Here is a 26,299-nt window from a genome sequence, read left to right on the forward strand (position 1 = left end):
TTACTCTCCTCTATCAGCACATATAGGAAATGTATCGTTACTCTCCCATATAACAGTATCTGGTACTCTCCTCTATCAGCACATATAGGAAATGTATCGTTACTCTCCCATATAACAGTATCTGGTACTCTCCTATACCAGCACATAAAGGAAATATATCGTTACTCTCCCATATAACAAAAAACAAGGAGTAGAGTCAGCGCTAATCAGGAAGGCAGCAGTCCCAAACAAGGTTCCAATGTAAAAATGACCAAAATCTTTTATTAACAGTATATAAAAAAAACAGTAAAAATGTTTTACTGTTTTTTATATACTGTTAATAAAAGATTTTGGTCATTTTTACGTTGGAACCATCATCTTTTACTATTACCTGGCTTTTATATATATTTTAAATTGTATACTTCTTTTATTATTTTTACTCCTTGGATAACATACTCCAAAGAATCCTAGGTGGGGATTATACCACCTACGCTGTTACATAGAGCAGTTAGTCTGCCCTATATATTGTGAGTATATTTTATTATTTTATCCTATCACTTAAGATTTTATTGAGAGCACTATCGCTGTTTTATCTTCTCTCCGAGCTACTGATATTCGTGTCAAGATCACTCATCCCATATCCTACAAGCGGGGATTATACCGCTGCACGCCTAACAAACTAGAGCTAGCTGAAGCTCTATAGAATGTGAGTGTATCTATTATATTTTATATCTTTTATCGCATGTGTGGAACATACTGCACCATTATTGTCTCCATTTTTATTTCCAACTTGGTTACCTGTTACCACATAGAAGAGGTCACTTGCCGTATATCCTGTAAGCGGGGATAATACCGCTGCAAGCCATTCACACCAGAGCTGGATTAAGCTCTGTCAACTGTAAGTAAGAACTTTTCTATTTTTACACAACTGGATTATCCTCTATGCCACTGACATCTTCTGGATATCGTATAAAGTAGAACTTTGGACACAACGACATAGATCGTATTGGACTTAATATCATTATCTGTTGTACACAGTGGCGCAGACCCATCCCCCATTCTTTTACTTTATCTATCTCCCATATAACAGTATCTGGTACTCTCCTATACCAGCACATAAAGGAAATGTATTGTTACTCTCCCATATAACAGTATCTGGTACTCTCCTATACCGGCACATAAAGGAAATGTATTGTTACTCTCCCATATAACAGTATCTGGTACTCTCCTATACCGGCACATAAAGGAAATGTATCGTTACTCTCCCATATAACAGTATCTGGTACTCTCCTATATCGGCACTGTGACGAGACCAATCTTGCCACATTGCATTGGAGGAGCCTGGTTGCCCGCCTGCTGCCTTTGGACTATGGATCAGACTTTAAGAGTCCCGTACGGCCAGCGGTGTTCGGCACGTAAACTATGGAACTATAAACTTCCTATTCGTGGGGATGTAGCCGAACAGCCATTCATTCAGTATTTTGTCTTATGTGAATTTGTGGTAACTCAGATAGCTATGCCATGGAGCCTATTCGTGTGATTAAAGACTTTAGCTCCATGGCGATTAAACTGTATTCGTGTGGTCTGAGTGCCATTCACCTAATAATGTGCACTCAGACCTGAGCTATCTGGGGATATGTGACATGTCTATGTTTAATGTATAAAAAGTAACTTTATGTATTTTAAAGCATATTACTGTATTTGGGTCCCCACGTGTGTAATGGAGTTTTGCCTTTGTCCTGGGAGATAATGAATTACTTCTCCAATTATCTCCAGGGCAGAAGGGAGGAAGCCAGGATGTATTGTGGGGATGTTTTGCTTCTGTGAGTCTGTAATGTGATACATGTCTGTCTGTGTTACAGTCTTCCATTTGGTCCCCCAGGGGAGTGTCCACCAGGTGGGAGACCTGCATAAATACAGGGGCAGGTAGCCCTCAATAAACAGACCACTGCTTGACCCTCAACACAGAGCCTTGTCTCGTTCTTGGGGGGATTCACTGTATGCTGATAGGGACTGACTGCCAGGAGTGTAAGCCGCTTGGGAGCTTTTCCTGTTCGTCTGCTAGCAGCTATTCGTGAGGTTCCAGTTCGGGAGTTTGGAGTGCTACCTTATTCCCTTGTATGCAGCTCGGGAATTTGGTGCATTCACTTATATCCAATTCGTGAGTTTTGGTGATTTTACAGTAACTGTGCCTGTCTGTGAAAAGGGGATTATCGGCTAAACGATTTTAACCCCTTGTCTGCTGAAACTGTCCGTTACAATTGGTGGCAGCGGTGGGATCATTCCTACAGCCAGAAGGACAGCTACAGGAGACACCATTGCTTTGGATTTTATCATTTGAGGGCAATGCATGTCTGAGTACAGCGACCCTGACAGCACCAGGATGGAACCAGCAGTGGAGCATGAGGAGGGTGTCATGGATGACCGAGATGCAGTCCGCAAAGGCATCTGGTACCAGGCACTGGGTATGGTGGAGTACCAGCGGGGCGAGAGACTCCCCAAGGAAGATCAGCGATTGCAGAAGCGACTAGCCCTGCGGATACCCTTCCTGGGAGAGCAGCCCCTGGAGGAATGGGTAAAGGAATTGGAGCTCCGGGTATGGCAGGAGATGTGGCTGGAGGATGCCTACCAGGCGCTCTGGTGGTATGGGGCACAGTAACTGCCCTGGACAGCCGAGCATGACAAGCCAGAGGGAGAGGAGTTTGATGGTCCTGGCTTGTTATGGGAGTCTTTTTCAGAGCTAGAATTTGGGAGCCCTACACAAGCCCGGTTCAGTGATCTCTTGGAGTGGAGGGAGAGCAGGTATGACTGGGACGACATTCACGAAATTGAGCAAGACCTGGTCCACCTGGTGACCCGGGAGATGGAGCTAGAACAGGGCTACCAGCAGCTGTTCCAATACTATGAGAAGGCTCAGCAGGAGAGCAGCAGGACAGACCCAGAGCCAGACCCATTCAGAGGGGACGAGATGGTAAAGTTTTACTGAGAAGAACCACAGGTGGCCGGTGGAGATGGGACCGAGGTCTCTCCACCGGTCCTGCAGGGAATTGGGAGCCCAGTCTCCATTCCCCAGCGGCAGTGTAAAGTGCAGGGAGAGGAGAGCAGTGTCCTCCCTCCCCAGCGGCAGGCAGAGTTACAGGGGGCAGAGGTAGTTGTTCCTGCCCCCCAGCAGCAGAGTGATATGTCAGGAAGGCAGTGTGAAGTGCAGGGAGAGGAGAGCAGCGTCCTCCCTCCCCAGCGGCAGGCTTAGTTACAGGCGGCAGAGGTAGTTGTTCCTGCCCCTCAGCAGCAGAGTGATATGCCGGGAAGGCAGTGGGAAGTCCAGGGAGAGGAGAGCAGTGTCCTCCCTCCCCAGCGACAGCGTGATTTTTTGGGAATTGGGAGCCCAGTCTCCATTCCCCAGCGGCAGTGTGATGTGCTGGGAATTGGGAGCCTAGTCTCCAGTCCCCAGCGGCAGAGTATCCAGCAGGGAATAGAGAGCCCAGTCTCCTTTCCCCAGCAGCAGGACTCTGTATTGGGAGGAGAGACAGTCGGTCCCCCTCCGCAAAGACTGGAAGTATGTATGGGAGAGAAGCTTGTTACCACCTCTCCCCAGCTGCGGATCATTAAGGGGCAGGGAATAGAGAGCTCAGTCTCCTTTCCCCAGCGGCAGAGTGTTCTATCGGGAGACGAGCTTGTTACCCCCTCTCCCCAATGACAGCTTAATGTACCAGGTGGAGACTGTAAGCCCCACAGCCGTGCAGATGGGACCGTGGTCTCTGCACTTACCACACAGGGAGTAGGGACGGTCAATCCTACCCCCCCACGACAGGGCTGTTTAGCCAAGGGGGAGACAGCCGGTCTCCCCCTTCCGCAGCAGAGCTATGCACCTAAGGGGGAGACAGTCAGTCTCCAGCAACCAGGCTCTAACCAGACTACTCCGGTGGTGGTACAGGCACCAGGACAGAGTACCGCTGGTCTCTGCCCACTCAGCAACCCACCAAGGCAGCCTACCAGTCCCCCACACAGCCGTGGTGAGGCACCTGGACATGGACAAGTTTCTCCTCTACCAAGGTGTAGTAACCATTTATTGTGGGTGGGCTGTACTGTTTTTTCTGCTTTGTGGGTGGGCTGCTGGACTAACAAGGGCACTGACCGGCAGGAGGTCAGGTACCCTGTTAGTCTGTTTGGAAAGGGGGAGAGATGTGACGAGACCAATCTTGCCACATTGCATTGGAGGAGCCTGGTTGCCCGCCTGATGCCTTTGGACTATGGATCAGACTTTAAAAGACTTATTTTCCCTGCAGAAAGGCTTATTCGTGCCTTTTCTGCCGGGGTGTTCGGTAGGTTTTATCTACCGAACAAACTGACGATTGCGCGACCACCCGGGAGCTGGAGTGTGCCGCCAATTGACCACCCTGAAGCTGCGGTTAACCGCAGCTTAATTGACGAAGGCAGGGTGGTCTTTGTTCGTCGACCAAACACGTGGCGGCGGCCATTTTACAAGTCCCGTACGTCCAGCGGTGTTCGGCACGTAAACTATGGAACTATAAATGGACACTTATTTGCACAAACAACGCTGAGCCGTCCGTCTCCTGGTTCCTATTCGTGGGGATGTAGCCGAACAGCCGTTCATTCTGTATTTTGTCTTATGTGAATTTGTGGTAACCCAGATAGCTATGCCATGGAGCCTATTCGTGTGATTAAAGACTTTAGCTCCATGGCGATTAAACTGTATTCGTGTGGTCTGAGTGCCATTCACCTAATAATGTGCACTCAGACCTGAGCTATCTGGGGATATGTGACATGTCTATGTTTAATGTATAAAAAGTAACTTTATGTATTTTAAAGCATATTACTGTATTTGGGTCCCCACGTGTGTAATGGAGTTTTGCCTTTGTCCTGGGAGATAATTGAATTACTTCTCCAATTATCTCCAGGGCAGAAGGGAGGAAGCCAGGATGCATTGTGGGGATGTTTTGCTTCTGTGAGTCTGTAATGTGATACATGTCTGTCTGTGTTACAGTCTTCCATTTGGTCCCCTAGGGGAGTGTCCACCAGGTGGGAGACCTGCATAAATACAGGGGCAGGTAGCCCTCAATAAACAGACCACTGCTTGACCCTCAACACAGAGCCTTGTCTCGTTCTTGGGGGGATTCACTGTATGCTGATAGGGACTGACTGCCAGGAGTGTAAGCCGCTTGGGAGCTTTTCCTGTTCGTCTGCTAGCAGCTATTCGTGAGGTTCCAGTTCGGGAGTGCTACCTTATTCCCTTGTATGCAGTTCAGGAGTTTGGCTCATTCACTTATATCCAATTCGTGATTCTACAGTAGCTGTGCCTGTCTGTGAAAAGGGGATTATCGGCTAAACGATTTTAACCCCTTGTCGGCTGAAACGATCCGTTACAGGCACATAAAGGAAATGTATCGTTACTCTCCCATATAACAGTATCTGATACTCTCCTATATTAACACATAAAGGAAATGTATTGTTACTCTCCCATATAACAGTATCTGGTACTCTCCTCTATCAGCACATAAAGGAAATGTATTGTTACTCTCCCATATAACAGTATCTGGTACTCTCCTATACCGGCACATAAAGGAAATGTATCGGTACTCTCCCATATAACAGTATCTGATACTCTCCTATACCGGCACATAAAGGAAATGTATTGTTACTCTCCCATATAACAGTATCTGGTACTCTCCTAAACCGGCACATAAAGGAAATGTATGGTTACTCTCCCATATAACAGTATCTGGTACTCTCCTATACTGGCACATAAAGGAAATGTATTGTTACTCTCCCATATAACAGTATCTGGTACTCTCCTATACCGGCACATAAAGGAAATGTATCGTTACTCTCCCATATAACAGTATCTGGTACTCTCCTATACCAGCACATAAAGGAAATGTATCGTTACTCTCCCATATAACAGTATCTGGTACTCTCCTATACCGGCACATAAAGGAAATGTATCGTTACTCTCCCATATAACAGTATCTGGTACTCTCCTCTATCAGCACATAAAGGAAATGTATTGTTACTCTCCCATATAACAGTATCTGGTACTCTCCTATACAAGTAGAGAATGCAAATTGTTCTTACTCTCCTTACTAACAAAACAATGAAATGTTCATGTTACTCTCAAATACTAACAGGAAAATGCTCTGTTACTTTCTAATACTAGCCCAAAAAATGAAATGGCAGTGTTACTCTTCTATACCAACAGAAAAATGTTTTTTCTGAGAAAAGTAACCGAGCAATGGCCTACACCTTGACAACTCTGCCTGGGATATGTCCATAATGATACTTGGACAATTAAAACATTGAAATGGTAATTAATGAGTAACTGTCTCATTATGAGTAATGGTAATTAATGAGTAACTGTCTCATTATGAGTAATGGTAATTAATGAGTAACTGTCTCATTCTTTTATAAAAAATATATTTCCACGCTTCCCAACGGTCACAAATTCAGCAGAACAGTCACAATTTTGGCCCCTGCTTCACCATAACTGGTTTTATTCTGTGACTCACTTCTGGCCTGAGTGCCACCAATAAATGGCACACCAACATCCTTGCTCTTCACTCTCCCATTCTGGCCTCATTGTTGCCTATTCAGCTCGATAAATGAAGGTGTGTAAATTTAACTCCTTAAGGACCAAACTTCTGGAATAAAAGGGAATCATGACATGTCATGTGTCCTTAAGGGGTTAACAAGACCTTTCATCAGCTGCTGATATCTACACATTAATAAAATACAGAATATTGGGGGAGTTCCAGCTAAGATTGACAGCTTATTCATTTAACAGTGATCCAATTGGAGGACACAGAAAAGCATACAGACAGCCGGCCAATCAGGCTATACCTGTGATGGCGAATCTAGTCTCTCCAGATGTTTCTACACTACATTTCCCATGATGCTTAGAAAATGAGCCATCTCTCTTCTCATACCAGTCATATATCTGTGGGTATCTATCTGGACATCATCCTGAATGAGGCACAGCCTGGGTTATTCAGTAAAGTGGGAATTCTGAGGAATTCAGAGTGAATTTCCCATTTATGGCCAATGAATAGCTCTGCTAGTGCGAGGAGGATGAGTAGGGGTTAATTGTACGAGTGACAGTATCCTACTATTGAACAATAAAGATTGCACGGGTTTATATGGGCTCCCAGCCCAGACTCATCTTATTAAAATAATACATTGTTTAGGAGCCACACCTGTAAATACTGTGCAGGAAAATAGCAGCTAATTGTTAAGTCACAAAATGATACACTACTATTAACTCTTCAAAGCCTTGCAGGCTTGAAGCTACCATTACAGTGATATATTGCTTTCTTTCTTCCATTCTTAAATTCACCCATCCATCCAACTGTCCATCCATTAATCCATCCAACCAACTGTCCATCCATGAATCCACCCAACCAACTGTCCTTCCATTAATCCATCCAACCAACTGTCCTTCCATTAATCCATCCAACCAACTGTCCATCCATCAATCCATCCATCCAACCAACTGTCCATCCATCAACTGTCCTTCCATTAATCCATCCAACCAACTGTCCATCCATCAATCCATCCATCCAACCAACTGTCCATCCATCAATCCATCCAACCAACTGTCCATCCATTAATCCATCCAACCAACTGTCCTTCCATTAATCCATCCAACCAACTGTCCATCCATCAATCCATCCATCCAACCAACTGTCCATCCATTAATCCATTAATGCATTCATCCATCCCACATCCATCCATCCACCCACTCAACTGTCCATCCATCAATCCATCCAACCAACCAACTGTCCATCCATCAACTGTCCTTCCATTAATCCATCCAACCAACTGTCCATCCATCAATCCATCCATCCAACCAACTGTCCATCCATCAATCCATCCAACCAACTGTCCATCCATTAATCCATCCAACCAACTGTCCATCCATCAATCCATCCATCCAACCAACTGTCCATCCATTAATCCATTAATACATTCATCCATCCCACATCCATCCATCCACCCACTCAAGTGTCCATCCATCCATCCGTTCATCCATCAAACCACCCAACCATCTATTTATCTATCCATCCATCAAACCACCCATCAAGCCATCCAACCATTTATCTATCCACCCCTCCTTTGTTCCTTCCTTCCTTCCATCCATCCATCATTTGTTCCTTCCATCTATCCCTACCTCCTATTCTCCCTCTTTCCGTCCATCCACCCCTCTTCATTATGTAAAAAAAAAAAAAAAACTACTACCAATGCAATTTGTCTTTAATGGTGTACAGAGATCTCATATGTCAACCTTAAGAGATGGATCCATAAAAGTTTGTGTGCCAAGAACTCAAGACATTAAGAGTGCAAAACTGTGCAACAGAGGCTGGTATGCTTGTGATTGCTTATTATTATTATTTTTTTTATTATTATTTTATTATTATTTATATTGTTCCAGCAAATTCTGTAGCGCTGTACAATGGGTGGACAAACAGACACGTAATTGTAACCAGACAAGTGGGCGCACAGAAACAGAGGGGTTGAGGACCCTGCTTAATAAGTTTACAGGATATAGAGGGACTGGAGTATAGTGAGACAAAGGGTAAAATTAGGAGTAATTGGAAGTGGTCAAACACATTTGACATTTAAATAATGAAATATATGTTTAAATATAAAACAGCTTTCCTTTTTAAATGGTCTATTGTCGTTGGCCATCTCTTGTCCTGACCACGGACTGTTCTCTCCTACAAGGAGGATGACCTAGCAGTTTTTCTGGCTTTTCCAATGTCTTTCCCTTCCTAGCCCTGCAAATTGTCAGCTTGTCTCCTTGCGGTGCCAAAATCCCACATCCTCTATAAAAGTAATTTTATGTCATTAAAACATGTTCCAATATATAAAGTAAGGGAGGGAGTAGGAGAGCTCGACCATACTTTTTCTCCCAACCCCTATGTCTAATTAGCAATTAATTTTTAAACCTTACAAAATCCACACTTGGTACACCTGTAATTTGAGGGGTGTGTAGCTTGTACATTACTACCCATTAGTGTTCCCAATCTATAAGGATGGTTGTGGCAATTTAGGGTGGGACAGAGGGGCGCAGGTTGGGGACAGGGGTGGGCCTGCACGCTGGAACATGTATAAATGGAGAGAGATGGTAATGGATAAGTCACAGATCAAAAAGAGTAAAACCGAGGAGAACACAATACGGCAAGGAGTGTCTTCTTCAAATTAAACATGTTTAACCTCAAATCATCGCTGACACTGCTCCTGGTGACATGTCTCCACCTTCAGCTTGGCAGTAAGTGGATCTGTTGATTTAGTTTGTATTTATTCATTTTATAAAGAAACTATTTATACCACAGCTTCTCATTTTCAGGATTTTCTGTTACAAGGGAATTAATTCAAGAATGTTTATTTAAAAAGTGTAAATTGTAAAAGATGAAGCTGTCACTATATCTGAGAATGTTGGTTACATTTAGCAATTTAATTTTGGTGTGTGGGGGAGGGGGGTGACTTTTGTGAAGGGATGGGCACATAAGATACCACAGTCAGAACTGGGAGGGCACTGATAATTCGCACCACTTAATCAGGTTAGTAGTGGTCGTAGGGGTGATAGTGGCTGTAGTGGGTGAAGGGGGGTAGGAGCTCTAGTGGGTGAAGGGGGTAGGAGCTCTAGTGGGTGAAGGGGGGTAGGAGCTGTTGTGGGTGAAGAGGGGAGGAGCTGCAGTGGGTGAAGGGGGGTAGGAGCTGCAGTGGGTGAAGGGGGGTAGGAGCTGCAGTGGGTGAAGGGGGGTAGGAGCTGCAGTGGGTGCAGGGGGTAAGAGCTGCAGTGGGTGCAGGGGGGTAGGAGCTGCAGTGGGTGAAGGGGGTAGGAGCTGCAGTGGGTGCAGGGGGTAAGAGCTGCAGTGGGTGCAGGGGGTAGGAGCTGCAGTGGGTGAAGGGGGGTAGGAGCTGCAGTGGGTGCAGGGGGGTAAGAGTTGCAGTGGGTGCAGGGAGTAGAAGCTGCAGTGGGTGCAGGGGGGTAGGAGCTGCAGTGGGTGCAGGGGGTAGGAGCTGCAGTGGGTGCGGGGGGTAGAAGCTGCAGTGGGTGCAGGGGGTAGAAGCTGCAGTGGGTGCAGGGGGGTAGAAGCTGCAGTGGGTGCAGGGGGGTAGAAGCTGCAGTGGGTGCAGGGGGGTAGAAGCTGCAGTGGGTGCTGGGGGTAGAAGCTGCAGTGGGTGCAGGCGGTAGAAGCTGCAGTGGGTGCAGGGGGTAGAAGCTGCAGTGGGTGCCGGGGGTAGAAGCTGCAGTGGGTGCAGGGGGTAGGATCTGCAGTGGGTGCAAGGGGTAGGATCTGCATTGGGTGCAGGGGGTAGGATCTGCAGTGGGTGAAGGGGGGAAGGACCTGCAATGGGTGCAGGGGGTAGGATCTGCAGTGGGTGCCGGGGGTAGGATCTGCAGTGGGTGCCGGGGGTAGGATCTGCAGTGGGTGCCGGGGGTAGGATCTGCAGTGGGTGCCGGGTGCAGGATCTGCAGTGGGTGCAGGATCTGCAGTGGGTGCAGGATCTGCAGTGGGTGCAGGGGTGGTAGGATCTGTAGTGGGTGCAGGGGTGGGAGGATCTGTAGTGGGTGCAGGTGTGGTAGGATCTGCAGTGGGTGCAGGGGGTAGGATCTGCAGTGGGTGCAGGGGGTAGGATCTGCAGTGGGTGCCGGGGGTAGGATCTGCAGTGGGTGCCGGGGGTAGGATCTGCAGTGGGTGCCAGGGGTAGGATCTGCAGTGGGTGCCAGGGGTAGGATCTGCAGTGGGTGCCGGGTGCAGGATCTGCAGTGGGTGCAGGGGTGGTAGGATCTGTAGTGGGTGCAGGGGTGGTAGGATCTGTAGTGGGTGCAGGGGTGGTAGGATCTGTAGTGAGTGCAGGGGTAGGATCAGGGCCGGACTGGGAATAAAAAGCAGCCCTGGAAACAAATTCTACACCAGCCCCATAATGCGTCGCGCCGGCACAGTGTGCAGATATGGAAGCGGGGAAAAAAACCTTAAACCTGAAAACTATCACTTAAACGTGAAAGAAAGCACTCATAGAACTTCAAAATAAACACAAGAGAGGATTGGCTGTAAGCAGACATGCATTTGCATATAATCGATGTTTCAGCCCAACTACCTCGACATATTAAGGACATTGTGAATGTATGCTATTGCACAGCAGTATAAAATGACGTTATCTTGCTTATTTTGAAGTAACAAGAGTATGCTCTTCACTTTGGCTGACAACTGGATGATCTCAGTTAATGCCAATTAAATTCCCATAGGAAAGGCTTGGGAGGCTATTGTGCCGATGGGGGGAAAACGCTGAGCTTCACCGCACCAATCAGCATCTCCAATCAGCACAAGACTAGGAAACATCTCTAGTGGCCGTCTGAGTGACTGTCACTAAAGATGTTCCGAGGCAGCAATGTAAACACTGCTTTTTCTCTGAAAAGGTAGCATTTACAGTGCTCAGCCTTCAGGGACAGGCTATAGACACCAGAACCACTTCATTAAGCTTGGTGACTAAAGTGTCCCTTTAAAACGACATCTTTCTCTTACCGGTCAACTCTAAATTACAGGGAGAGCAGGAGACAAGTGAATATGAATTTTGTTTGCGTCTTTCTCCCCCAAGCCCGTTTCCTGTGTCTCTTAGTCCCAGCCCCTTTGTCTCTTTCTCCCCTTCCCCAGCCCTTCTGTTAGTCTCTTTCCCCACAGCTCCTCTGTGTTTCTCATTATCCCCTTCCCCAGTCCCTCTGTGTGTCTTTTATTGGTCTTTCTCAGCCCCTCTGTGTGTCTCTTTCTCCCCAGACCTTCCTTGTGTCTCATTAGCACCCAGCCCTCCATGTGTCCTATTAGTCCCCTCTCCCAGCCCTCCATGTGTCCCTACAGCCCCTCCAAGCCCTTCAGGTGTCCCTATAGCCCTCTCCCCAGCCCCATGTGTCCCTATAGTCCCCTCCTCAGACCCCATGTGTCCCTATAGCCCCCAGCCCCATATATCCCATTATAGCCCCCCAGTCCTCCATGTGTCCTTATACCCCCATGTGTCACTATAGCCCCCCAGCCCCATGTGTCAATTATAGCCCCCTCCCCAGCCCCATGTGTCCCTATAGCCCCCCATCCCCCATGTGTCAATTATAGCCCCCTCCTCACCCCTCCCCACCCCTTGTGTGTCCCTATAGCCCCCTAGCCCTCCATGTGTCCCTATACCCCCTCCCAGCCCCCAAGTGTCCCATTATAGCCAACCCCCTCACATGTCCCATTATAGCCACCACCACCACCCCCGTACCTTGCTGTAGCATGGCTGAGAAGGCAGATCGCTGTAGAGGAGTTTCTGTTCCCCTACCAGGTCTGACAGGAAGCAGTCATGTGCTCTCTGTGAGCACTACCTGTCAGACCGGGTACGGGAACAGGAGCTCTTCTACCGTGGTCTGCCTGCTCAGCCACACTAGATTCTGTGACCGTCAGGAGGGGAGCACATCCCCTCCTGCCGGTTACCCGTGCGACCCACGGGCCGGTGCGCACTAGGTGGCCTTGCACAGGCCCAATAGTATCCCGGTCCACCAGGGAAATTTTCCGGGGTCCCGGTGGGCCAGTCCAGGGTAGGATCTGTAGTGGGCACAGGGGGATAGGGGCTGTAGTGGGCGCAGGGGGAGAGGGGCTGTACTGGGCGCAGGGGGAGAGGGGCTGTGGTAAATACTTGGATATAAGGGCCATAGTGGGAGCAGTGGAGTAATGGTTGTAGTGGGTGGAATTGTCCCCTTTGCCACCTATGCTCACTGCTCCTTTTTGTGTCCCTGTGTTGCCCCTGCAGAGGGAGAGACAGACTCAATGTACCCATCGTCTGTGTCACTGTACACCCTCTTTACTGTATTTACTGAAAGAAAATTGGGAATTGCAAATCGTATTATGAAATTGCCAAGTGTAAAAAAAAAACAAAAAAAAACTGAATTAAAGACTTTCTATTTTTACAGATTCAGCCCCATTCGATACAGTTAAAGAGCCCCTGGAACCTCATTTACACTTAAATCATAACGGCAATGTTGGTAAGTCGTTTTCTCTATTAATCTCCACCTTTCTATGTGTGAGGAACATTACTGTTAGTGAGACAATTTACAGCGCCCATGGATAATTACTATCGCCATACAGCCAGCGTAGCTTCTATTTAACAATTAAGCATCAGGCTCAAACCAAACTGCAAAACAATTGGAGTGGAAGATGTTTTCCCCCATTTATTTTAGATTGGGTTAAATGTTGCCATCTTGGTATGAAGCAGAATAAACCCCAATTAATTCCCAGTATTGTTACATTATATATTATATGGTTTGCACTTATTTCTAAGGTTCAGGTTCAATTAAACTCGATGAGGTAAACAGTTGATTCCTAGTGTAACAGTCACCAGGGGACTAATGGAACAGTTTACCAGGACAGATACTGAAGCCCTGGTGGAGGTCATGGCAGAGAACCTGACTGGGATGCTGAAGCTGTGAGTTCAAACCCAGCCAGGTCTCTTAAAGGGGCAGTCACGCCTTGCTGTCTGCAGGGTTCGGGGTGTTTGGGCTGTGCTGTGACACTTAGCTAACTCTCACAATGAAGTTAGTAGAGAGTGAAACTTGTAACATGAATAAAAAACACTTATTGGTGTTTAATTATGGGCTCTTGATAAAATGCTGCAAAAACAACTACTTGTATCCTCACAGCACAAATAACCATTTATTACATACGAACGGCATGATCATTATAATAAAAATACCCAAATCTCTGGCAACCTTTTCATCAAGCAGAGAGATAATAAAATAAAGAAATATAGTGCTCTCTGCGGTGTGTCTGCAGCACGCCATTCATCACGAGAAATAAAACTCACATTCTTCTATTTTATTTTATTATAAATTGCTCTCGGCCAGGCGAGTTTTGTTATTTGTGGTAATAGTGGTTTTTGCTGACAAACTGCAGATGAAAAGCAGAGTTTTGGTTAGAATAATCACTGCCTACAGCGGGAGCTTGTTTGCTTGAATTGTGTAAAAAAAAAAACCAAATGTTCTTTTACTCAGCGCTTTGTATGATATATGGAAACTGGGGTACTTAAGAGTTTGTAGTTTATTTACTCAATGTTTACATACAATTATGCAATACACTATCATCTATCCATCTGTCTATCTATCTATCTATGTATCCATCATCTATCTATCCATCTGTCTGTCTGTCTATCTATCTATCTATCCATCTGTCTATCTATCTATCTATCTATCTATATATCTATTTATCCATCATCTATCTATCCATCTGTCTGTCTATCTATCTATCTATCATCTGTCTGTCTGTCTATCTATCTATATATATATATATATATATATATATATATATCTCTGTCTGTCTGTATGTCTATCTATCTATCCAATATCTATCTTGCTGTCTGCCTTTCTGTTATCTGTCTATCTATCATCCATGCATCTATCTATCTATACTCTATCTATCTATACATATAGCTATCTCTCTATCTCTCTACCTATCTGTTTTCTATCAAACCATCTGTCTGTCTGTCTGTCTATCTATCTATATATCTATGTCTGTCTGTCTATCTATGTGTCTGTCTATCTCTCTACCTATCTGTTTTCTATCAAACCATCTGTCTGTCTGTCTGTCTATCTATCTATATATCTATGTCTGTCTGTCTATCTATGTGTCTGTCTATCTCTCTACTTATCTGTCTTCTGTCAAACCATCTGTCTGTCTGTCTGTCTATCTATCCAATATCTATCTATCTATCTATCTATCTATCTATCTATCTATCTATCTATCTGTCTGTCTATCATATCTATGTCTGTCTATCATATCTATTTCTGCCTGTCTGTCTATCTTATCTGTCTTCTGTCAAACCATCTGCTATCTATCTATCTATCTATCTATCTGTCTGTCTGTCTGTCTATCTCTTTACTTATCTGTCTTCTGTCAAACCATCTGTCTATCTATCCAATATCTATCTATCTATCTATCTATCTATCTATCTATCTATCTATCTATCATATCTATTTCTGTCTGTCTGTCTATCTTACCTGTCTTCTGTCAAACCATCTATCTATCTATCTATCTATATGTCTATCTATCTGTCTATCTATCTATCTATCTATCTATCTATCTATCTATCTGTCTATCTATCTATCTATCTATCTATCTATTTGTCTGTCTATTTATCTCTTTACTTATCTGTCTTCTGTCAAACCACCTGTCTATCTGTCTATCTATCTATCTATCTGTCTATCTATCTATCTATCTATCTATCTATCTATCTATCTAATCTTTGGTGAACACTTCATTTACAAACCTGCATTTTATTGATACAGAAAATACTGCCGGAGGGAACCTGGCCCACGTTACCCCCAAACCAGGCAATGCTTCTACAAATGCTGTTACCCACCTCGCAGGTAGGTTTGCTCTGTGGATTTCATAAAGTGCGTTTACTTCCCAAGACCCCCAATAACACGATGAATAATGTAGGTTGGGGTATTTTTTCCCAACTATTACTTATGAGTTTAGCCCACCCTTTACGCCCCTACATTCCTTTCTGTAGTGTTTCTAATTTTGGTCAACTCCAATAATACTGCTGTCATGATGTCATGACTTGGGTTTCTGGGAGTTGTAGTTCAGCTGTTAGCTTTTTACAGCCAACAGCTGACAATTCTACTACAGCTTCCAGAAACCCCTGATTAGCCCATAATGCAATGCTATCAGAAAATAAATAATAAGGATAATCCTGCATAGCCTGGAACTTCAAATGTGAGTATTTTTTATAATTATTTTATTTTAATTGTCTCTACATATAATATATTTAAAACCAAGCATGTCTGATCCAGCCTGCTGTAACTCAATGAACTGTGTGCAGACAGGGATAGGTACATACAGTGTATAGGCCATCCCATACCTACCAATATGCATGAGTTTCAGTGCAGTAAGTCACGATGTTCTCGTGTTACATAATCTGACAGAAAACACAAACACTGGATCAGCAGTAACGTCAATTCGTAAACCAGCCAATGGAGAGTCATTCTGAGCCCCTGATACCTGCAGTTTGTATCCTGACTAGACATTTCACATTTAGTCTTATCTTCCAAGCCCATCAGACATTTCTGTTAAGTCCCTCAGGATGCTGTGCTAATGCATGAATAGAAAATTATACCTTGTTGCTATGGAAGAGCCGAGGGATTTTAGCGAGCCATTAGTGGACTCACAAATTATAAAAAAAAACAACACTCAAATGTCTCTACAAGATCAGCCAATACTGACCAACAGACACGTGCCGCTTCTGAAAGTCCATTGTTTTCTCTTGCTACAGGAACTGCAAACACAACCACAGGACCGGCTGGAACAGTCAGCTCCTCCGTAGGTTCAGCGGGTGGTGAGTCAATCAGAATTCCTAACATCTATTTTTTGCCTTTCTTTTGTTGTAAATGTGTTAAATAAGATTGCAAGAATTACGGATTATTTGCCTATATTCACTTCATTCTGTGGGTAACAGCTCAAGTGTGAGATTTTCTGGGACCTACTGCCTGTGACAATGACATGGATAATTAGGGAGCTCAAGTTAGTTGACATAGGCCAAGAAAGGGTGAAAATGCAGCAATAGTGCTCTTTCCCTACTTCAGAGCTGCTCAGGTCACCTGTAAGGTTGTACCCGGTAGGATAGAATGGATGATGAATGCAGGTTAAACTGCATTGCAGTTCATATCATAAAACAGCTTATCTCTTACCAACAGAAGGCCTGTTATAATACAAAATGTCCTTTAACCCCTTAAGGACCAAACTTCTGGAATAAAAGGGAATCATGACGTGTCTCACACGTCATGTGTCCTTAAGGGGTTAAGGGACTGCCACATGGTCTGTAAAAGAGTTTTCCTAACTCTTATCCTCTAATTCCCATTATACTGAACAATGGGATTTGCAGTCCAACATTAGCTGGAAATTGATTGTTGATACATTGTGTCTTCCAACATCGATGAAGCATTGTCAGGCCCACCTACAGATATATCAGTAGTGATAGATATGGAAAAAATGGATGACAAACATCTGTATATCGTTCGCTATGTCTTTGTTGTGTTTATCTGTTGTACGAACAGTTTCTCTATACTTTTTTTTAGGGGCTACAAATGTGACATCTTCCACAGTAACTACCAGGGCTGCGAATCCAGTCACTGGTGCGGCAGGTGAGCTGATAATCTGATCATGTAACTGGCAAATGTCCTGCAAGCACAGATATCATATTATATAATATCATGCACCTCTATATGATCCCATGTTATACAGAACAACTGTATAGTGAAAGAAATTAATATATTAACAACCGAGCAAGTAATGTAAAAGTTAAACACAATATCTCCTCTTTGAACGTTTGTAAAGTGATTGGCGCTTCGCTAAGGGATTATATTTTATATTGCAAAACATTTTTCCTATAATTGTATTTTTCCCCATATTTGTTTACCATTTAAACATAAACCATGTGCCTTGCCTTGGTTAACCAGAGCTGTGGTAGCTCGTCATTGGCAGTTTTATTCTTGAATTCGCTTGGATTAGAACATATTGATATAATCTGTAATTGCCTTTTAGGTTCTGCCGTCCCCAACAGCAATCCTGCTGCAGGTGTCACCCCAAGAGCTGACAATCTAGTGCCCACAGCCAGTCCTGCCACTCATGGTAAGTCTGAATGATCACTTAGTATATTCTAAAACCCATTTTTGTTTTAATTTCTTTTCTTTTAATTACTATTATATTTTTCTAAAGTTGTTTTGTTTAGTTCGGCATAGCCAGCCTTTCTTCACTTCGCAATGGGAGACAATCCAACAGCTATATGTAAACTTATTATATTTTTCCCCATATTTGTTTACCATTTAAACATAAACCGTGTGCCTTGCCTTGGTTAACAAGAGCTGTGGTAGCTCGTCATTGGCAGTTTTATTCTTGAATTCGCTTGGATTAGAACATATTGATATAATCTGTAATTGCCTTTTAGGTTCTGCCGTCCCCAACAGCAATCCTGCTGCAGGTGTCACCCCAAGAGCTGACAATCTAGTGCCCACAGCCAGTCCTGCCACTCATGGTAAGTCTGAATGATCACTTAGTATATTCTAAAACCCATTTTTGTTTTAATTTCTTTTCTTTTAATTACTATTATATTTTTCTAAAGTTGTTTTGTTTAGTTCGGCATAGCCAGCCTTTCTTCACTTCGCAATGGGAGACAATCCAACAGCTATATGTAAACTTATTATATTTTTCCCCATATTTGTTTACCATTTAAACATAAACCGTGTGCCTTGCCTTGGTTAACAAGAGCTGTGGTAGCTCGTCATTGGCAGTTTTATTCTTGAATTCGCTTGGATTAGAACATATTGATATAATCTGTAATTGCCTTTTAGGTTCTGCCGTCCCCAACAGCAATCCTGCTGCAGGTGTCACCCCAAGAGCTGACAATCTAGTGCCCACAGCCAGTCCTGCCACTCATGGTAAGTCTGAATGATCACTTAGTATATTCTAAAACCCATTTTTGTTTGATTTCTTTTCTTTTAATTACTATTATATTTTTCTAATGTAGTTTTGTTTAGTTCGGCATAGCCAGCCTTTCTTCACTTCGCAATGGGAGACAATCCAACAGCTATATGTAAACTTAATCTAGAGAGGATCGAGGCACAATTATATTAACAGACATATTTACATTGATGGAAATTGCATGAATGAGCAAAGAGATGTTTCAAGTCATGCAATTTGTTGTATCAAAAAAAAACCATAAAAGATAAACAAACAAACGTCCTGTACTACACGCCATACATTTAATTCAATTTTATTAAAAGCAGTGACAATAATTCACACATATTAAAAGAAAAAGAGAACCGCGACAAATCTTAGCATTTCGACAAATCGTCTCAGTCAAAGAGAACCAATAACGAAGTGAGATTGATTTTCACGATTTAAAATTTTAACACAAACCCAAAATGATTCATAGCAAATCTCTGTAAAGTTTCAATTAAAACTAAAAATATTTTGTGAATAGTCCAGGTGATAGACTTGAAAAAGTATAGCGAAACTGTTTGAATTTAGGCCGATTGGCAAATTGTCCGATTTCTCTAACTAAGAAGCTCCGTATGGACATGTAACTCAATAACGACTCGCACAATACAATTGGGATCGGAGTTATGGCCATATTGCTGCTTCAATGTTACAATTTGGCTTTCCCATTCACTACAATTACCGGTTAAAGGACAGCTGACCTGACATTTTCACTTCTTACTTTTAAATCTTTACTACATGTAATGGAACTTAATAATGTTTTTTTTTTTTTAAATGATGTATATTGGTTTTTGGTTTGTTTTTTTGGGAAGAGAATGTCACTTTTGATCTGGCTGAGCGGCCATGTTTGTTTAGACTCTAGCGTTTTCTGACCAACTGCTGCTCAGCCTAACTTGCTGCGGCTGTGATGTCTCTGTGTGAACCTGCAGCAAGTTAGGCTGAGTAACAATTGGTCCGAAAACGGAAGAATCTGACCCAACATGGCCGCTCAGCCGCATAACATTTTCTCAAAAATCGAATCAATATACAACATTTAAAAATAAAACCTTACATTTCATTAAATAGAATACAATTTGTAAAATATTAGAAGTGAAAATGTGATGAGAGTTGTCATGTAAGTGAATAAAATGTTAATTTGAGAAATGAAACTCTCTCCTAATCTCCCAGCTGGGGCTCCAGGAATGGTGAGCGCTGTTACTGGAGATAAGAAAAGACGCCATAATCGATATCAGTAGTATTGCTGTCTCTAGTATAAATAATATTGAAAAACACAAGTTTTAGTAAAATATTAAGATGGAGCGTGATAAAAAATATACAGATCTGGCGGAGATGTTCTGCGCGTTACCACGATGCAGCAAGACAAAGAATGTTATAGATCCGATGAGATCTTTGATATAGTCAGGGGAGGGGGTCTGGACAATTACCCCCGCCTGGTCCGTTACTCTAGCAGAACGAGATGAGCTGTAAGCTTTGCTCACAAATATTAAAAATGAGGAAATGGCAATAAAAGCAACTGGTTAGCAGGATAATTAGAAATATGCAGACTATGTAGAACATCAACAGGTGCCCTGTTGGAAGATTCCAATTAAAATGCAATTGGGATTTCCTGACAAAATTTCATACTGAGTCTAATACATATCATAGAATATCTCCTGCAATATATATGTTTACCACTGGGGGGCAGTCTCACACTCTTTTAAATGGCATATAGTCTGAGAGTCACCTTGTACTGAGCATCCTTCATGACAGAGGAACCATAATAGGATGGTTTGTAATGACAGGGTTAATGAGATTCCCTGTAACGAGGAACAAGTATACACTTTGCAACGTTACAATATTATGTTTTATGTTAATGCATTATTTTGGGGGGATTTAACAACACAGGAACCAAGGTTGGAGATGTTCATATTCCTGGACTCAGTCACTGCCCGGATCACTGCCCTCATGGTGAGTTCCAAGAGCTTGCACTCTATATCACCCGTGCCTGTGAGCTAGTCGCCCTGGAGATTTCTGTGTAAAAATACAATGCTATTTCTGGGACTAATCTTACCCACACACAGTCTGAGTTAAAGAGATCTCATGTGATGTCACTATGGCCTCATTCAGGATCTGCCCGTTTCAATTACAGTCACTAATAAATGACACAAGTACATTTAACATTAAGTGACACATTGTGACTGTCTGAGATGGAGAGGGTGATTAATGCAAATTACACGGATCCTTTCATTCTAATCGGTACACAAGGATGTACTCTGCACATTATAAATGAAAATCCGATCAGGTAGGTGAGCAAATATCATCTATAGTTTGGTTTGGCAAAATTGCTAACACATGCATCATTCAAAAAACCAACCAGTTATGGAAAGATTGTGGCTACATTCACCCGCCATTTTGTTAGGTTTGTATTCATGGGCAGAGGAAGCGTGGATTTTATTATTTAATCTAGAAAGACTCTAATTGTCTTCTAGCCAGTCAGATTTAGCCCACAGTATATGTACTATATTATACCATAATAATAACATTTATAGCATAAGGGAAGATAACTGAACACTCATAAACTTTTTTGGTAATTATATTTTGTATAAAAATGCTACTACTACTAATAATGAATAATAAAAATAATAATAATAAACAGTGATATCGCCTGCAGGGAGGACAGACACAGGTGGGATCAATATACTAAATACTAATAAACGCACACATTGCTGGTGACTATATATAATATATATGTCTTACAGGAATAGCTGGAAATCCCCCATGTGTATGTGTTAACGCAGTCCCAGGTCTGAAAGGTAAGTATGATAGCGCAAGCATCGCTCGTTACAGTGCTATGTGTCACTCAAAAACATATGGTAATTGTCAAGAGGGGAATTAGTTAGAATGTTAAAATGAGATTATTAGATATGGGGAGTTTAGTTCTGGAGAAAGGGGGTTATGGCTAAAGGTAGGGTTTAGGGATAGAGGAACTTACAGCAAAGGATAGAGGAGTCAGGGGAAGTGGACATTGGAGAAATTAGGGTTAGTGTAGTTTAGAACTATGAGAGATAGGGTTATTCGAGGTTAGAGCTGGGAGAGGTAGGGTTAGAGGAGGCTAGAGCTGGGATGGATAGGGTTAGGGGAGGTTAGAGCTGGGAGAGATGAGTTATTGGAGGATAGAGCTGGGATGGATAGGGTTAGGGGAGGTTAGAACTGGGAGAGATAGTGTTAGGGGAGGTTAGAGCTGGGGGAGATAGGGTTAGAGGAGGTTACAGCTATGAGAAATAGGGTTAGAGGTTAGAGCTGGGATGGATAGGGTTAGAGGAGGTTAGAACTATGAGAGATAGGGTTAGAGGAGGTTATAACTATTAGAGATAGGGTTAGAGGAGGTTATAACTATGAAAGATAGGGTTAGAGGAGGTTAGAACTATGAGAGATAGGGTTAGAGGAGGTTAGAACTATGAGAGATAGGGTTAGAGTGGGGTAGAACTATGAGAGATAGGGTTAGAGGAGGTTAGAACTATGAGAGATAGGGTTAGAGGAGGTTAGAACTATGAGAGATAGGGTTAGAGGAGGTTAGAACTATGAGAGACAGGGTTAGAGGAGGTTAGAACTATGAGAGATAGGGTTAGAGGAGGTTAGAACTATGAGAGATAGGGTTAGAACTATGAGAGATAGGGTTAGAGGAGGTTAGAACTATGAGAGATAGGGTTAGAACTATGAGAGATAGGGTTAGAGGGGGTTAGAACTATGAGAGATAGGGTTAGAGTGGGTTAGAACTATGAGAGATAGGGTTAGAGGAGGTTAGAACTATGAGAGATAGGGTTAGAGGAGGTTAGAACTATGAGAGATAGGGTTAGAGGAGGTTAGAACTATGAGAGACAGGGTTAGAGGAGGTTAGAACTATGAGAGATAGGGTTAGAGGAGGTTAGAACTATGAGAGATAGGGTTAGAACTATGAGAGATAGGGTTAGAGGAGGTTAGAACTATGAGAGATAGGGTTAGAACTATGAGAGATAGGGTTAGAGGGGGTTAGAACTATGAGAGATAGGGTTAGAGGAGGTTAGAACTAACCTCCCCTAACCCTATCTCTAGAGTGGGTTAGAACTATGAGAGATAGGGTTAGAGGAGGTTAAAACTATGATAGATAGGGTTAGAGGAGGTTAGAACTATGAGAGATAGGGTTAGGGGAGGTTAGAGCTGGGCGAGATAGAGTTATTGGAGGATAGAGCTGGGAGAGATAGGTTAGGGGAGGCTAGAGCTGGGAGAGGTTAGAGCTAGGAGAGGTTAGAGCTATGAGAGATAGGGTTAGATAGAGTTATGGGAGGCTAGAGCTGGGAGACATAGAGTTATTGGAGGTTAGAGCTGGGAGGGGTAGGGTTAGAGGAGGTTAGAGTTGGGATGGATAGGGTTATTGGTGGTTAGAGCTGGGGGAGATAGGGTTAGGGGAGGTTAGAGCTATGAGAAATAGGGTAGAAAGGTTAGAGCTGGAGAGATATGGTTAGGGGAGTTAATAGTTAGGAGAGACAGGGTTAGGAGGGGTTAGAACTATAAGCAATAGGGTTAGTGGAGGTTAGAACTATGAGAGATAGGGTTAGGGGAGGTTAGTGCTATGAGAGATAGGGTTAGGGGAGGTTAGAGCTATGAGAGATAGGGTTAGGGAAGGTTAGTGCTATGAGAGATAGGGTTAGGGGAGGTTAGTGCTATGAGAGATAGGGTTAGGGGAGGTTAGTGCTATGAGAAATAGGGTTAGGGGAGGTTAGTGCTATGAGAGATAGGGTTAGGGGAGGTTAGTGCTATGAGAGATAGGGTTAGGGGAGGTTAGAACTATGAGAGATAGGGTTAGGGGAGGTTAGTGCCATGAGAGATAGGGTTAGGGGAGGTTAGTGCCATGAGAGATAGGGTTAGGGGAGGTTAGTGCTATGAGAGATAGGGTTAGGGGAGGTTAGAACTATGACAGATAGGGTTAGGGGAGGTTAGTGCTATGAGAGATAGGGTTAGGGGAGGTTAGTGCTATGAGAGATAGGGTTAAGGGAGGTTAGTGCTATGAGAGATAGGGTTAGGGGAGGTTAGTGCTATGAGAGATAGGGTTAGGGGAGGTTAATGCTATGAGAGATAGGGTTAGGGGATTTAATAGTTAGGAGAGATAGGGTTAGGGGAGGTTAGTGCTATGAGAGATAGGGTTAGGGGAGGTTAGTGCTATGAGAGATAGGGTTAAGGGAGGTTAGTGCTATGAGAGATAGGGTTAGGGGAGGTTAGTGCTATGAGAGATAGGGTTAGGGGAGGTTAATGCTATGAGAGATAGGGTTAGGGGATTTAATAGTTAGGAGAGATAGGGTTAGGGGAGGTTAGTGCTATGAGAGACAGGGTTAGGGGAGGTTAGTGCTATGAGAGATAGGGTTAGGGGAGGTTAGTGCTATGAGAGATAGGGTTATGGGAGGTTAGTGCTATGAGAGATAGGGTTAGGGGAGGTTAGTGCTATGAGAGATAGGGTTAGGGGAGGTTAGTGCTATGAGAGATAGGGTTAGGGGAGGTTAGTGCTATGAGAGATAGGGTTAGGGGAGGTTAGTGCTATGAGAGATAGGGTTAGGGGAGGTTAGTGCTATGAGAGATAGGGTTAGGGGAGGTTAGTGCTATGAGAGATAGGGTTAGGGGAGGTTAGTGCTATGAGAGATAGGGTTAGGGGAGGTTAGTGCTATGAGAGATAGGGTTAGGGGAGGTTAGTGCTATGAGAGATAGGGTTAGGGGAGGTTAGTGCTATGAGAGATAGGGTTAGGGGAGGTTAGTGCTATGAGAGATAGGGTTAGGGGAGGTTAGAACTATGAGAGATAGGGTTAGGGGAGGTTAGTGCTATGAGAGATAGGGTTAGGGGATTTAATAGTTAGGAGAGATAGGGTTAGGGGAGGTTAGAGCTGGAGAGATATGGTAGGTGGGTTACGCCAATAAAATTTATGTTAATCATAATCCACATCATGAGATAATTAGAGGTGCACTGACCATGAAGGTCAGGTGGTTACAGTGTGTGGTGAACACAATCTACAATGTTGCACGCCATGATAAATCTAGCTATGGAGTTCATTATCTTAAAGTGACTTCACAACCCATGTTTACATTACAGCCATATAACTAAATGAACTGCTAAATAACAGTTTGATTTCCTAATTATTATTGGTCCATGACGCAGTGCCCAATTAACATGGCTCTCTCTATCTCTGGTTCTGTAGGCCCCTCAGTGGAAGACGATTAATCCGCAGAACATTCCAATTCATTGTCAGTTAAACAGGTCAGTTCCTCTGGAAATGCTTAATTCTAGGGAGAGATGTCTTAACCGTACAGCAAACTTCTAAAAGTTCTTACTGAGGGGTAATCAACATTGAAACCAGTATGTACTTGTTACAACTTTGTATCGTGCCACTGTTATAAAGCTGTCCGTATGTCTCAGTGTCAGTGCTTACCGTATCAATACTACTCAAAACAAAGTATAAATATTTGCATACTATATAGCCGTGACCTACTCCCCCGTGGCATTAACTGTGAACACCACTACTAACCAGATGTATCTAGAAGATTCTGTGCCTATCCTGAAACTACTTCTAAGCAGCTGTAGGCTCCTCTGTTAGGAGATATCCTCAGGCCTGTCAGCGGTGGACAGCCATTACAGTTGCTGGGGATATTTTCTAGTAGTGCGTTGAATTTCAGCAGCACAGGTAGACCAGAGAGAAATATAAAAACAGAGAATAGTGCTCTCTATCTGCATAAATAGGAAATAAAAAGGATAAAAGGAGGTGCACTCACAAAAGGAGAGCAAAGTGATTTTTTTCTCAATCCTGTAAAGCTCAGGTGGTATCTTCCCCACCAAGGACATTGAAGTATGGGATCCTCCAGGTAAAATCTTCTGAGATAATATCAGGAAGGTCCAAATAAAGTAAAAACTAGTTTTATTAGTAAACAAAATAATAAAATCATTAATATAATGTAAAACACCAATACAACACTAACGTGTTTCACCATCTACTCGGCTTTCTCAAAGTGTTATAGAGATAAGGAACTATCAGGTCTAAGTAGCCCAAAAAATCAAATAAAACAGTCCGATGGTGTCATCAGTCATGTGATCAGAAATATTAATTAGCTTCAAATTATAAAATAATTTAAAATAAGAGATGAAGATAGAATGAACCTGTGTTAATAAAATAGATAATGTGACTTATAAATGACAGGTAGTAAAAAAAAACACCTTAAAATCAATTTTAAAAATGGGGTTGTAGATAGCTTTAATAAGGAGTACCAATATGGCCACCGTGGCCATCCATCCATCATGTCTTTAATAAGGAGTACCAATATGGCCACCGCGGCCATCCATCCATCATGTCTTTAATAAGGAGTACCAATATGGCCACCGTGGCCATCCATCCATCATGTCTTTGATAAGGAGTACCAATATGGCCACCGTGGCCATCCATCCATCATGTCTTTAATAAGGAGTACCAATATGGCCACCGCGGCCATCCATCCATCATGTCTTTAATAAGGAGTACCAATATGGCCACCGTGGCCATCCATCCATCATGTCTTTAATAAGGAGTACCAATATGGCCATCGTGGCCATCCATCCATCATGTCTTTAATAAGGAGTACCAATATGGCCATCGTGGCCATCCATCCATCATGTCTTTAATAAGGAGTACCAATATGGCCACCGCGGCCATCCATCCATCATGTCTTTAATAAGGAGTACCAATATGGCCACCGCGGCCATCCATCCATCATGTCTTTAATAAGGAGTACCAATATGGCCACCGTGGCCATCC

The 26,299-nt window shown here is 43.4% G+C and overlaps 1 protein-coding gene and 1 long non-coding RNA gene across 2 annotated transcripts in view; both read left to right on the forward strand.

The window, feature by feature from the left end:
* Positions 1-9,129: 9,129 nt before the first annotated feature.
* Positions 9,130-17,677, forward strand: LOC134573341 (mucin-19-like). Its single transcript, XM_063433036.1, has 6 exons — positions 9,130-9,262; positions 12,938-13,009; positions 15,305-15,385; positions 16,294-16,356; positions 17,096-17,161; positions 17,562-17,677. Exons 1-6 carry the CDS (start codon positions 9,199-9,201, stop codon positions 17,660-17,662), a joined length of 447 nt encoding a protein of 148 aa, XP_063289106.1. The 5' UTR covers positions 9,130-9,198; the 3' UTR covers positions 17,663-17,677.
* A 2,718-nt stretch (positions 17,678-20,395) lies between these two features.
* The window catches only part of LOC134572192 (uncharacterized), a 6,182-nt gene continuing 278 nt past the window's right edge, over positions 20,396-26,299 (forward strand). The window contains exons 1-3 of the long non-coding RNA XR_010085265.1: positions 20,396-20,462; positions 21,254-21,307; positions 24,716-24,774. This is a non-coding gene — a long non-coding RNA (uncharacterized LOC134572192). The remainder of the gene's footprint in view (positions 20,463-21,253; positions 21,308-24,715; positions 24,775-26,299) is intronic.

This window comes from Pelobates fuscus, chromosome 9 (genome assembly GCF_036172605.1).
Source record: "Pelobates fuscus isolate aPelFus1 chromosome 9, aPelFus1.pri, whole genome shotgun sequence".
Taxonomy (NCBI): domain Eukaryota; kingdom Metazoa; phylum Chordata; class Amphibia; order Anura; family Pelobatidae; genus Pelobates; species Pelobates fuscus.

Coding starts and splice junctions, on each gene's coding strand:
- LOC134573341 (XM_063433036.1), top strand. CDS start 9,199: ATGTTTAACCTCAAATCATCGCTGACACTGCTCCTGGTGACATGTCTC. Junction 15,386..16,293: donor TGCTGTTACCCACCTCGCAG/GTAGGTTTGCTC, acceptor CTCTTGCTACAG/GAACTGCAAACACAACCACA. Junction 16,357..17,095: donor CTCCGTAGGTTCAGCGGGTG/GTGAGTCAATCA, acceptor ACTTTTTTTTAG/GGGCTACAAATGTGACATCT.